General features: G+C 39.3%; 1 protein-coding gene across 1 annotated transcript in view; it reads right to left on the reverse strand.

Annotated features, from left to right (window-relative positions):
• slc12a5b (solute carrier family 12 member 5b) overlaps positions 1-14,371 on the reverse strand; it is a 37,273-nt gene that overhangs the window by 3,079 nt on the left and 19,823 nt on the right. Inside the window, exons 2-23 of the mRNA XM_005740505.2 lie at positions 12,409-12,512; positions 12,149-12,289; positions 10,450-10,596; positions 8,829-8,883; positions 8,612-8,742; positions 6,622-6,869; positions 6,320-6,531; positions 6,049-6,216; positions 5,314-5,412; positions 5,139-5,196; positions 4,471-4,645; positions 3,952-4,070; positions 3,750-3,848; positions 2,976-3,095; positions 2,737-2,841; positions 2,496-2,664; positions 2,200-2,395; positions 1,866-2,035; positions 1,599-1,730; positions 1,342-1,449; positions 983-1,099; positions 581-783 (exon numbers count right to left, since the gene is read on the reverse strand). Of these exons, the coding sequence (XP_005740562.1) occupies positions 581-783; positions 983-1,099; positions 1,342-1,449; positions 1,599-1,730; positions 1,866-2,035; positions 2,200-2,395; positions 2,496-2,664; positions 2,737-2,841; positions 2,976-3,095; positions 3,750-3,848; positions 3,952-4,070; positions 4,471-4,645; positions 5,139-5,196; positions 5,314-5,412; positions 6,049-6,216; positions 6,320-6,531; positions 6,622-6,869; positions 8,612-8,742; positions 8,829-8,883; positions 10,450-10,596; positions 12,149-12,289; positions 12,409-12,512 (3,076 nt within the window). The remainder of the gene's footprint in view (positions 1-580; positions 784-982; positions 1,100-1,341; positions 1,450-1,598; positions 1,731-1,865; positions 2,036-2,199; positions 2,396-2,495; positions 2,665-2,736; positions 2,842-2,975; positions 3,096-3,749; positions 3,849-3,951; positions 4,071-4,470; positions 4,646-5,138; positions 5,197-5,313; positions 5,413-6,048; positions 6,217-6,319; positions 6,532-6,621; positions 6,870-8,611; positions 8,743-8,828; positions 8,884-10,449; positions 10,597-12,148; positions 12,290-12,408; positions 12,513-14,371) is intronic.

Genomic DNA, 14,371 nt, shown 5'->3' on the forward strand with positions numbered 1-14,371 from the left:
TGAACTACAAATACACAAAACATGACAGTAATTTGGTGTGCAATTATGAATTAGATGAAATGAAAGAAATGCTCTCACACCACGATTGACGATCATGTGACAGAAGACGAATAAACTGCAGAACTAATTCTTTTTCATGTCACTGTTAAGTTCAAAGTTTTGTTTGCCACAGTGTTGCTTTAAGTCCTGTGACATGGGTCGATACGCACAAATATTTACAAATGACTGTGTGGGTCATTTGGATCAGCTACAACATTACAGTCACTGGTAACGTGACTCATACTGGCGTTAACTCTTCCAAACTCGATCCTATTAAACATTCAGAGGATGTGCCAGAACAAGCCTGTTGCACAGAAACACCACACCACGACCAACAAGACCCAGAGGGCCCAACATCCTGCTGCCAGACATCCCAGAGGCCACACATCCATGCCCTGATGGATCACAGCTGTTTTTCTCGGCATGTTTGCACAAGTTTAGACGGTCACTTTTAAAACTCTGGCTGATCTTACTATCCTGGGTGCGATGCCCGTTTCCTGTGCAGGATTGCTGAGCTAAATTAAGCTGACAGATCACTCACGGCTTCATGTTGAAGAAGTCTTTGCCCGCTTCCGAGGTCGCTGTTAGGAGGCTCTTCTCCTTTTCCGCACCCTTGTTGTCGGGCCAGACGACAGCACCACCTGCAGGTGCAGCAGGGGACGTGGGGCTTGTGGGGCTGGTTGGTGTGGAGACATTCTTGCTGTGGCTCAGTTGTAGCTGTTTTGGGTTGGAGACGGCCCCAGGCTGACAGACAAACACCATCACATGAGCGGGTGATACAGAGAAAAGAGACGCTTGTCAGAAAAGGTGGATTTTTGATCAGTGAACTGTAAGGAATAATTGAGCAGCAACTAGAAAAACTAAAACCTGGCATAAAATGCAACAGGTGTTTGAAGGAAGTGAGGACAGAAGTACTGTACATTACACACTGGATCAGCTTTACCTCCTCTTCTAGTTTTTCTGCTGCACCAGCTCCCTCCTCAGCGCTTCGCTGTGACCGCAAGGCAGATGGATTTTTACGCCGTATGGACCCACGGGATGAATCTGTAATGCTCTGGATCTGTGAGAAAAACAAACAAAAAACATCATCTGATTCCTATATTCCCACTGGAGTTCATTCTTTTCTATCTGCAAATCAGTGTAAACATGTACAGACACAGATACCTCATCATGAAGCAGTTCCTTTCCTCAGAGCGGATATTTAATGCCCATAGTGATAATGAAACAGTGCTTTGGCTGTCAACGTAGCTAAAATTAAATTTGTTTTTCCGGTTACAGATAGTATGAAGGTTCCTGGCTTACCTCTCTCTCCATTTCATTCTTGGTCAGATGCATTTGTTTGAGGATCTGTGATCGCTGCTCCATTATCAGTGTCTTCTCATAGGTATAGGCTGAGATGTCACCGTCATGCTGTAAAGGAAAAACACACGTCACATAAAATCCATGTGTTACTTTGGAATAACGGCAAAAAAAGGGATCCTTCGAGAAACTGTTCTTTTAGGCCGCTCCTGGCAGGATTTGTTTGTGAGCACAGAACATGTGCCAGACAAATCTCTCACCATCTCAACCACTTCCACTACGGCGTCAATGCGCAGGTGATAGAGGAAGGTGATGAGGTCTTTCTTCATCTGGATGCTGTTGTCATCCATCTGAGCTACAGTGAAAATACGCATCTTGCACTTCCTCCACACCTATAGCAAGAAAAAAAACGATAACGACGTAACCAATGTGCCTCGAAGACAGTGTTTTTTTTCCCAAACACACTACTATCACACTTAACTTGTGCTCATTTAAGTGAAAAGAATCCACAGTTTCTTGTTCCTCACCTTATGCTGGCGCAAGAGGAAAGGCAGAAGCATTAGCATGCCTCCATCGTGGACAACCCACCACACGTCAATGTGGCCTTCAGTGAAACGCTCTCCATTGGATGGATAGCTGGAAATATTCTTAGGAACCAACAAGGCTATACTGGCTATAGTTGTCTCTCTAACCACCTCTACAGAGGAACAGGAGAAAAGTAACCCGATGGGGGGCAGAGCAAAGGATTACCTATCCTTTTTACCAAACTTTTTCAATGCCCCTGATTTGGTATTTGGTATAATATTTGATGCTGATGTTTATTAACAACTAAGAGAGCTTCTATTTCACTTGATAACTTACCAATGAAGTTCCTAAATTCCTGGTGGCACTCAGGCTGTTTCCAGTTACGGGGCCAGCTGACCATCACCGTGTTGTGCTTCAGACCTCCAAGTCCTCCAACCTGAATCAAGTGGGATGTTCCATCTCTGAGGTTGGAGGAGATGACGACCTGAGTGAAGCCCTTTACTTTCTCTGTCTCCATCAACTTACGCAACGACTGCAGGGACACAGATAGAGGGCAGGCGCAGCTGTTAGAGAAAGTGACGATTCTTCGGTGCATGCGTCAGAAGTTAAGTGTGTGTTCAAGAGTAACAGACCTGATCTGCCTTATGAGCTTCAGTGTAATTGTCAAGGAAGGTTCCTTGAACACAGGTGCCAACAATAGTCAGACCCTTCCCAGCTTTAAGCTGATTGGTCAGAGATAGAAGACGAGGCTGCTCGATGTTTTGCTCAGCGTCCATGCTCACTAGGACCAGGATCTGAGGCCTAATAACAAACAAAATCAGTCAGTGATAATCACAGGCAAAAGCCAACCAGCTCTATTAAAGATGAGCTGACCTCCAGTTCTTTGTGTGTGGTGGTCCCTCCTCCAGCCTCATCAGAGCAAAGCGAGCAGCGCTGAGCGAGATCCCACGTATCCCATCACCCCACTCCTTCTCAGCTCTGTCTCAAAGCACATTAAATTATTAGCTCTGGTCATACCTACAGCATCCAGATACATAAAAAATAGACTACTCTGTGACTTTTATCAAAGAATCCTTTCTCAAATGATCATTGATCAAATTATTATTTCTTACCCACAGAACTCAATGTATTTGTAGATGCAGGTGGCGATGCCCATAGCCACAATTGCATAATACCAGGAACACATGAACATGAGTGATAAGCACAAGCTCATACCCAGGAAAGACAGAGCCCTGCAGGGGACAGGACGTCATGTTTAGTCAAACCCAGAGTTCTGCCAGCTTCACACAACTGGCTGATTAATGGAAACAAGAAATTTTTAAGCTCATCGTGGAAGACAAACACACAAACTTCAGGTCTTTTTATGGAGATTCTCACAGGGGTGGTTTCTTTACATCAAATCCAGAATCTGTCTTTAAGCAGAGCTTAAATCCTCGCACCATATGTGATGAATATCTATGACATCTTTGGGATAGTTAAAAGGATTTTATGCATGTTTGAATCACATCTACTGCAAGTATAAACACATTATGTGATACAAATCTCTGCCAGTGTTTTCAGTGTTAAAATGATCAACAGGCAATATCAATGTGCAAAGAAAAGCAGCAATGTGTCAGCAACAGCACCGAGGAAAAAGACTGCAAACTTAAATATGACTGCAAATGATCCAGTATTTAAAATACATTTTAAAAAAGGATGTGCAAAGCTTTAAATAATAATATATTTTGATATAAATACATAAATTTATATTTGCTACACACAATGAACACCAACATGCATTTTGGTGTGGAAACTCAAAGTACATGTCAAAGTAAATGTAAATTTCAGATTATAAAACAAATGCAAGAGTTTTTAGAAAGCTTTCATACTCTGACCCACAAACTCACCAGTGGTAGAACTTAAATCTGGGTCTCCAGTTTGGGGTCCTCAGCAACGTCTGCAGGGCGCAGGCGAGATTGACGAACATGTAGCACATCAAGAAGAACCTAAAGAAACAGATGAAGGGAAAGAGAGAAAACAGAAGAGTAAGAACAAAAACCACAAAAAAGGATCTTTGCTTTAGTTGTTGTGTTTATCGGTGAGCAATACATGGAGAGGATTGGTGCGACTGAATCCAGAGAGGCTATGATGATGCCAATCTCACAGATGCTAGCTGTCAGTAGAAGTGCCCACGTGGGTTCCCCGTTGGCTTTACCGTGCCCAAAGATCTGCAACAACACAAGTGACATACAAATAAATAATGTCATATTTACCAATTATTAATAATTGTGTCTTCAGTTTTAGTTTGAGTTTAGTTTCTTTTAGATTAAGTCTTAGTTTTAGTTGTTATAAATTATTGTTGTATGGAGGATATGTTTCGGTTTCAATAAATATGTCTAGTTGTCAGTTTTCACAAGTTCACAAAATAGTGTCAGTTAGTTTTAATTTTTTTTATTTCAGTTAACTAAAATGTTTTTCACATCTAGTTTCAGTTTTTTGTTTAGTTTTAGTCAACTATAACAGCCTAGAGTGGGGACAAGAATATCTTCAAGTCCCCACAACATTTCTGGCTCAGTTGGAAGCTCTGAGAGGTCTGTATTTAAGACAGAGATAGATTTGTGTACTCACTCTAAGGAAGGGGATGATGCCATCCCTTGAGATGGCCTGGAGGAGACGGGGAGCTCCTGTCAGACTCTGAAGTCCCGCTCCGCAGGTGGAGAAGAAGGAGCCAAATACAATAACCCACGGGGACGGCCATGCCAGCGTACCTATTACAAGGTTGCCACTGACCCCTTCGCCAAACCTGCAGGAACATGAAGACAGAGCTCCTGCGTTAACACAGTGAATGCAAATGTTCGACCAACCTGTGCTCAATCAGGTACAAACAGTGAACAGCTGAGTTCTGCTAACAGATGACTGAGAGCATGGTTTTAGACTCAGCTGTGATTCAGTGTTTCTGATTTTTACTGAAAATAACTCCTCAGATAAACACAACTGCAAGCAGTCTGAAGCTGTGCTAAATGTTTAATTTTGTAAAGTGTAATGTACTCACTTATTGCTGCACATAGTGAAATGCACTATTATTAAACTGAAGCTACACATTTGTTAAAATTGTTAGCAACCTGTGCAGGTCTGTATTCCCTACATTCTTCCTTTCTGACTTTTTATTGGGCCTGTCAAACATTTTGCTGTCACACATGTGCCCAGTTTACAATAATATTAAGGCACAAACCTCAAACTACAAACATTTTCTGAGTATAACGGTCCAAAATTTAATTTAATAGAAGTAGAATTACTTGTCTCTTAGGACGACTCCTTCTATACAAGCACCAAACAGCACCACACAGGACATGTCTGGGTAAAAAAAGCTGATAAGGACCACACGACCGAAAAGGTAGAAAAGGTAACAATAACTTGTGAAAAGTTATATTAATGTTTATTTTTAACCGGCCTTGGTTCACTGAAGGATACACACAGTTGACGTGGTGCTAATGGCTGCGATGGTGCCGATAGGGATTGACTTCTGAGCGTCACGCAGATCTCCGGAGCGGTTGGAGCCAGCCATGATACCTTTGAGCAGAAGGTTAAATAATCGGAAGAGTTGTGACTTGATAATATTATAATAATCAGACTCAGGTTTTCAGAGGATATAAATGATATATGTACATAAAACAGAGTATGAGAAGGGTAATTACTAACTTCCACCTTTATGGAATACTAAGCACTTTACTGACTTCAGTCATGTTAAAGGTGCTGTTTTCTTTGGCCACTGGAGGGCAGCAAAAACAAACTGTGAACTCGAGACTGACAGGTCACCAAAAAACAACAACAAACTGGCACGGAGAACTTGTAAGCAAATATTTTCCCATTTATACATCCGGCGAGCATAAAAAAACAAAACATTAACATTTATTTGCAACCACCATCTCTCACACCTGAAAACAAAGTAAACTGTCTAAGTAGAAACTGCTGTCTGCTAAGCAGGAAAGTGGTTAAAGTGGTTAGACAAAGCCAAAACAATTTCTAACATTTCCGAGCAAGCATTAAGAGAACTGCAGGGTCTGGTGCATATTACATGCAGTTATTTGACCCGAGTTGGAGGAGTTTTCCAGACACCTATGATAAAAAAAATACACAAACAAACAAAACAAAAAACAAAAAAACAAAGCATAATGGACCTCTTTAGTGTGCCTTCCTGGGACTAACCTGTGACAGATGGGAAATAAATTCCCACCAGCAGAGTGAAGAAGCTGGTGATATCTGCAAGAACGTAGCGGTTTGAGCTCGTTGTGGGACTGTCTGGATCCACGTCGGATACAAGTCCACGCTTTTCCAGAATCATCCCTTTCTCCAGATAGTTACCAAACAGGTTCTCTGAGAGAAAGAGAGACCAAGTTTAGGAATTTAATCTTTAATACATACTGAACTGTGGTTGGCCAAGAACCCAACAGAAGGTGGTTTACACTGAAAAATGTACCTGCCAGGATGCCACTAGTGACCCCTGGAATACCTTGTATCTCTGTAACATTGTTATTGTTGAAGTATTCGTCACAAGTGGCATTGAGGTACTCCGAATCACAAAAGCTCCTCCACAGTTTGGTGGTGACAGTCTCGTTGTCTATCTCAATGACCTTTGCGCAGACATCATATCCTTTAGAAAGAAGAGTTCGATTTCCCAGCAGACAGACGCTGCAAAGACAACCAGCCCAGGGCATACCTGTCACGTAGGATAATTCGACATCATTATGGATTTGTACCAGTGAATAAAGAGTCACTTACGGAAACACAGGGGGGTCAATGGCAGTCTTGATGACTCCAGCATAGACAGACAGAATAGAAAGTATGACACAGGCCAGGAAGACCAGTGCCAACTTATTGACATATTTGACCCCCACAAACACCACCAGTGCCATCAAGCTCAGCACAATAGTGCCGTACACTCGCATGTTGTTGAGCAATGCTGCTTCTGCCTCGGGGCCCTCCAGGCCCTCAATCTTAAAGATGGCTGCCTGGGGAACAATATAAATCTGAAAGAGACAAATTAGTGGAGGAAGACAGGGTTAGAGTGGGTGAGAAGAATAAGACAAAGTTTGCAGAAGTATTGTAGAGAATCTACATATAAATATGTTTATGCAAATTATTTTTTTGTTAATAAAAAAACAACGTCATGCGATATATAAAAACACATTTTATTATTTATCCTTTTAGTTCTAAAAAAGCAAAACATTATCATTATAATGTTATAAATACTTGATTACGTACACCTGGTGACTGTGTATTAACACGAATATGTTATCAGCCAATCACATGACAGTAGCTCAGTGCATTGAGACATGTAGGTATGGCCAAGATGGGCTGCTGAAGCTCAAACTAAGCATCGGAATGGGGACATATGGTGATTTAAGTGACTTTTGAACTGCTTCACAACAGGTGTCTCTTCTCCTCCTGTCGGCTAAGAACAGGAAACTGAAAACTTGGACAATACTGGAAAAACACTGCTTGGTCTGATGAGTCTTGATTTATTCTGCAACATTGAGATCTTAGGGTCAGAATTGGGCAACATGAAAGCAACATGCAAACATCAATCCAACCTGCCCTGTATTAAAGTTCACGCTGCTGCTGCCGCTGCTGGCGGTGCTGTAATAGTGCAAGTATTTTTTGACACACTTTAGTAAATGAATGGACCGTGTCACATCATAAATGATGATAGTGTTTCCATTTTCTGATTGCTGTGTCCAGCAGGATCTCAGAAGACTTAAATCTCAAACTGTTTGGACTCTTTGCGATGTGGTGGAACGGATTTGGATCCTGGATGTGCAGCTAAGAAATCAGCAGCAACTGTGCGATGCTGTGATATCAATATGGACCAAAATCTCAAAGAAATGTTCACAGCATCTTGTTAAATCGTTGCCATGAGGCTAGTCGGTGTTTATAGGTTTATGTTTTTTTTCCTGAGAAATCACAGCATCTGTCAGTTTGGCAAAAAGTCAGTCAGCTGCTATGCAGAAACAGGAAAATGTCACCAAATCTCCTCACTTGCATTATTTTTTCAATAATGCAATTTACCTCGCCAAAGCACATTTGTATCATTTTCATAATAATGGAAATAAAGAAAAGAAAACACACTAAAGCAATGAGAATAAAATAAATGAACACATTAAAAAAAAAGTTCACTAGGTTAAAAATTACTGTACTATGTGAATGTGAGTTATTTAGTTTAAAGTGGGAGAGTAACCTTGCCTTTTCCCCCCTGTCCCCTTCTTGCCTGCTATCCTTTCATTATCATTTATTGGAACATGTTGTACGCTAATGATTCCTGTTTTACAGCCAATGTTTGAAGACAATTTAGCCGGAAGATCACAGGTGTAAACAACCAAATTAACAACATGTGGGGTACAGATAGAGTTCAGTGGGTTGAGCAGGCAGCTCATATGCTGAAACGCTTCTGCAGGGGCCCAGATTTCCCACTGAACAATTTCCTGGATGTCATTTCCTCTGTTCTCTTCCCTGCTTTACCTGTCTGCTCTCATGTCCTGTCATAAAAATAATAAAGGCCAAAATACATCTATAAAAAATAATAATGGATCTCTTTCACTTAACTAACACATTAACTACAAGACCAAACCAGTAACAGGACCCCAAAACTAACATAACTGGAATTCAGCCTTTATTATCTCCAGATGTGCTTTTCCTGTTATTATATTGAAGGCATATAAGAAAAACATGAAAAGCAATATAAACCTGTCATTTAAAAATTCAATCGACTTACCAGCAGAATTTCAATACAGCCGAGAATGTACATAGCACCCGCAAAAGTGGTGCCCAAGTAGAAGCAGATTCCGACAGCACCGCCAAACTCGGGCCCCAGAGAGCGAGAGATCATGTAATACGAGCCTCCAGCTGTGAGTCGCAAACACACACAGGGCTCAGCGCACCGCTCTGTTGCACACAAACATACTAATGCATGCCCTCTGATATCCACTCACCTGGTACGACTCCATTTGTCGCAATGGCACTCATGGAGATGGCTGTGAGCATGGTCTGAAAACAGCAGCAGACAACAGGGGGGGATTACAGGACTCTGAAAGGCAGCAGGTGGGCAAGTCAAATTAAGGAAGGCTGACAGGGAGGCACTGATGAAATGAGGGGATGGTAGAGAAAACATCCAGCAGCACAAAAGTCTGACTCATCTGGTCATGTCGAACCATTCCTCACAGGAATGACTGGTTAGGCACATGCTGTCACTTCAGCTACAGTCTGTTACAGCAGAGCACGGTAGTTAGATACACTTTTACGGTACTTGTCTGTAGTTTAACTCTTTAATATTTGAGTTTAACAGCATACTACTACAGCAACTAGTAGTCCGAGGTTATACTTATAAAGCCCAGACATGATCTATTAGTGATGTCAGTGAGGGTGAAATCAAATGAAATCCAGACATGTCCTTTTAACGCCCCTGAAACTTCCAACAAAGTGCTGGCAAAAATCAGACAAGCCATCAATTTAGGTTTGTTAAACCTTATTTTTAGACACAAACTAATTATAGTAAGATTCCAACGGTCAGTGTCTTCCCTTACTTAAAAGACTTGTTTCCCTTTTTCTTTCTCTAATTCTTTGAAAAACATTTCATGTAATACATTTTAAGCCCCTTTGTTGATTAAGCCCACATACAGGGAGAAATATGGTGCTGAAAGCCTGTTAGTGGGTTTACTGGCAGAATGCCGTTTATCAGGATTTACTATGTCACCTTCAGCAGCTGCACAATGGAAATCACATTCACACAGCCGGTTGTACACTGATCAGAAACAATATTAAAGCCACCTGCCTAATATTTTGCTAGCTCCCCCCTGGACATAGACATGGCATCTGCTTGGTCTGCACAAGTAGCAGAATCTCCGCCTGAAAGACCAGAATCTGCAGTTCCAGTATTGGCCACTTGAGGCTGGGTCCCAGTCAGTTCTCACAGACTTGCATATTAAAAAATGTTTAAAACTTTGTTTTAAACATTTAAACATTGTTTTGGGCCTCCAAACATTGTTTCCCTCCTTATAATGACTGAATTATTATATAAAATATCTGACTAGTGTGATTTTTCAGTTGTAGCCATCAACTTTTGTGGTGTTAGTGCCTTCTAGAGCTTTTTGAGTGGAACTATTTTACGGCTAATATTGCTTTCTCTGTGGTACAGACACTGCACTAAACTTTTGGTGAGTTGAATTCTGCTATTTGTAGTTTGTTACTGTAACTAATTAGCTTGGCTCCAAACAAACAGTATGATAACAACCGGCGGTGGCTGCATTCATCTTTTCTATACCATCTATAGGTCTGCCACAATGTTTAGGTAGGTTGCATGTGACAAATATCCACATGAATAGTTCCCAACAGTTGGATGCACAGTAAGGAGGTATTCGGTATTTTCCTGTCATTGATGTTAGAGTTGTGATATCTCAGTGATCAGTTGTAAATGTTTGCAAAACCACTCTTTTTCCAGATTGATATGCTGAGTGCCTTTAGTTGACTGATTAATCTTGAACGCTGAACAGCCAGCAGTCAGATCGGCGAGGCTCAGGGCGCCCCCACAGTAGGAAATCCTGCAGTTTTACTCACTGTAGAACAACACATGAAGACGATTATAAACGAGCCAAAGACGCCTCCAATCCCAACCATCCATGTCATCCGCAGGAAGAGGATTACCCCAAAAATATTCTGGATACACGGCAAGTACACTCCCATTAGAGTGCCCAGCTGAGGTGCCTGGAAAATACACAAAACAAAATAACAAATTAAAAACTTTATGATACAAAGTGCACTAACTCCTTTTTTTCTGGCTAATAAGTCAGTTATTATTTTGTTGTTCAGTCATTCTGTTATTGCATTTATTGTAAGAAAAACAGCTTTTGAAAAAAGTAACACTCCATAATTCATCCCACACCTGTAATTATATCTACCTACAAATATTTGAACTTACACTACAATAGAGGGCAACAAGTCAGGTTTAAACAGGAAACAAATAATTATAATGTAAGTAAATTTAAGTATTGCCTAAGTGATTTTAAGAAAAACAAACAATGTTTCCCTGACTTATATTGTAAGTGTACGTTTTGGCCCATATGATCTTAGGAAGAGAAGACACTCCTTTCCTGTATACTTCTTTTGAAAGTTAGGTTTAAACGGTGATTGTGAAATAAATAAATATGAACGTAGACTTCGTTACATCATTGTAATGTCACATAGACCTGCAAAGTTTAATGGCATTTATTTTTCCTTGTAAGGAGAACAGTCCTTATCAAATTTATGCAAGTACAATAAAAGGACAATCGACTAACAACTGCAGCATAATGAATATTAGATAAAGATGTAAAAAGGCAAGGTTAATCGACTCCGTAATATGGTTCTAAAAAGTGCAGCATTTTTAAAAGATGAGGAAATACTGTTTGTGTCTTTGCAAAATTGCTATGAAATTACACACTAACTAAAATGATTTATGCAGTCCGTAAATTTACTTACACCATAATTGTCAGAGTAAATCATATAGGTTTTTACTATTTCTTTTCCATATGGGTACCTTTAAACATTTGTAGGTAAACATAAATTTACTACATTATAATTTAATGTAGTAAATTTCATCTCTGGTGTTAAAAACTGTTTTTGATGCTTTCTTTTCCAATCTTCCATAAAATGATGATAAAGGTTTGGATGCAATTTAAAGCTTATTTCCTGTGTACAAACTGCAACAAAACAATACCGTCCTTTTATGAGGTGTTGAGTGACGCAACACTTGAAGCAGATTTGGAATAAATTTAAGAAAGTAGAAAAATATTGACTCTATTATGAACTTTTACTGATAATTTAAATTAATAAATTATAGTCACTTATATTTAAACATTACCATTGTAATAAAAATGGTTAAACTATGAGAACTCCCAATTTCATTTACCATGTGATTTCACCAGCCTGTATTTAATTCTCTAAACATTTTTATTTTTAAATTTTTTATGTTTTTAAATTTTAAAATTTGGACCACCTGAAAAAACAGGTGTGGACATAATAAAAATATCCTTTATTATGTCCTATATTATAGGATTTGGATTTTTTAATATAAAATTATTAGATACATTTGATTTGACATATATTAATTATTTTCAAATTACATGTAGGGAGTTTGACATTATAGGTATAAATAGTAAAGAACTCCCTGTTTTATGATATTTTCTAATCATATTATATGATAGTATTTTGACACTTTTACACCTGTTTTTGTTGTTTTGAGTGAGGTTAAATGGGTCACATATATAACATACTGTACCTTGACAGGTTTTTTAGATGGACGTGACCCCTCCTCATTATTCTCAGCCTCTTCGTGCTCTTTGCTGCCCGTTGGCAGGTTGGAGTAGTTAGCCAGAGTGCTGAGCAGAGAGGAAACCATGGGACTGGTATCCATCTCTTCCTGCAGTGCAGTACAAATATAGGCAAAGTTCAACTTAAAAGCATATACAGTCACATTTCCTTAATAATAACAATTAAGGACAGCAACCTATATTACAGGGCAGTGAAGAGTGTGCCCACCTCAAACAGAGCCATGTTATTGCCATCATACTGCTGGCTCTTATCCATGTTAGTGGCTGCACTGCTGTTGATGAAAGGACTGCTCTCTTTAGGGTTCCCATCTCCTGAAACACAGAAAAACCAACTGGCACAGTCAAAGTCGAATCTTAAGTCATGTTAATAGCACCACTGTGGGTTTTGACGTGGTGATGTTTTGAACTGAGGCCTCGGGTTAAAGCGTCAGATCCTCATTTATAAAAAAGCTTAGTTACTCTCAAGAGCATTCCCTGATGGTGTGCTTTGCTTAATTCATAAAAGATGCTACACGTAAAAATCCTTGATTAGTCAAACTGTATGTTGTAACTTATACACCTGTGACCAATAAATGTCAGATTAGTTTAAGCTGACACCACCTGCTTTGTGTTTTCTCCTTATTAATGGCAGCACAAACATGACCACATGCATTGATGCTAATTACCTAAGACAGAAGGGCACAGGAAAGATAAAGAGAAAGGCTGACAACTTCATGAGAGATGGGAGTGATTTTTTTAAACAGGACCAAAGAGGCTTGAGACAGTGAAGAGAAAAAGAAAGCTAAACGACTGATAGGAAATGTGCAATCACAGCAAAATATCCAAATCTCAGCCAAATCTCCAAAAAATACAGATGCGATGCCAAGATTCACAGCAGCAGATTAAATCCCAGTTTGGCAAGGACTTATTTATTCATTTGTTTTCAATGTTTTAATGTGCAGCCAATGTTCTGCCAAACCACTAGGCAGAGTTGTACACGCAAGCCACATCGCCAAAACAAGTTTTGGTCTTAAATGTTTTATTTGGATTTCCCACACTGCCTTTGAGTTGTCACTTTCAGGGCTGTAAAACAAACACTGTGAGGCTCAGAAATATATTCAAGAATAAATTAAAAGATTCATTATTTAGGTTTTATATCTGGATTTATTTAGTTTAATCAACTGAATCACATTACTATAATTTTTGTTTTTACTTCGGTGCAGAATGTGAGCTTTATGTGGACCAACCTAAGTGTTGTAGAACATGCATTTTATATTTAATAATAATAATAATAATAAAATTTGTGATTCTTATCTAGAGTGGATCTCAGGAAAACTGAGTGTTACCAATGAAGTAGACTTTAGCTAGGAATAGTAATGGATCAAAAGAGCAAAAGCAAACAAAGTCCATCTCTGAAATCTCACTTTGTATCAAACCAGTTTTCCATGTCTTCCCATAATATAAGAACAGACATGGTTACTTTTTTAATAATTTTAAATAATTCCTTCAATCCTTTCTTTAATTCAGAACACATTGAATCTGGGAAGTACTTTAATTGAATCATCAAATTATAATAATGATCATGCAAAGTTCCCTTCAGGCTTGGGTGCATATGTACCCCAAACAGCAATATAAGTTATAAATAGAAGGAAAATGACTTACAACATGTATAGGTTTTTCTTAATGTTATAAAAATAATTTTAAAACTCAATTTTAAATTCCCAAGCTTGAAAATTTGCAAGCAAACTGTACCAACATACCACTTCCTGAAAAGAAATTACTAAATTCTTTAAATGCGAATAAAAGAAGAAGAGATAATAAAAAAGGATGACAATGCGGTACACCTGCTCAACTGCTTGTTAATGCAAATATTTAATCAACACATCTGATGGCAGCAACTCGGTTCACTTAGGCATGCAGATGCAGCCAAGATGACCTACTGAAGTTTAAACTGGGCATCAGAAGGGTGAAGAGTGATTTTAGTGGGCTTGAGCTGTTTTCAGCTGATAGGAAGGCAACGAATAACTTTAATAACACTAACAACATCTACGTAGCACTTTTAATTCTTATCCCTACTTTTATTTTTTCATGTCTATTTAAGTGCTATTTATGACACTATGTTTGCACTGAAGCACCGCAGCAATTTCCTAATGTTGTAAACCTGCTCAACATTTGGCAATAAACCCCTTTCT

Source organism: Pundamilia nyererei, unplaced genomic scaffold (genome assembly GCF_000239375.1).
Source record: "Pundamilia nyererei isolate P.nyererei 1_Seehausen unplaced genomic scaffold, PunNye1.0 scaffold00100, whole genome shotgun sequence".
Classification (NCBI taxonomy): Eukaryota; Metazoa; Chordata; class Actinopteri; order Cichliformes; family Cichlidae; genus Pundamilia; species Pundamilia nyererei.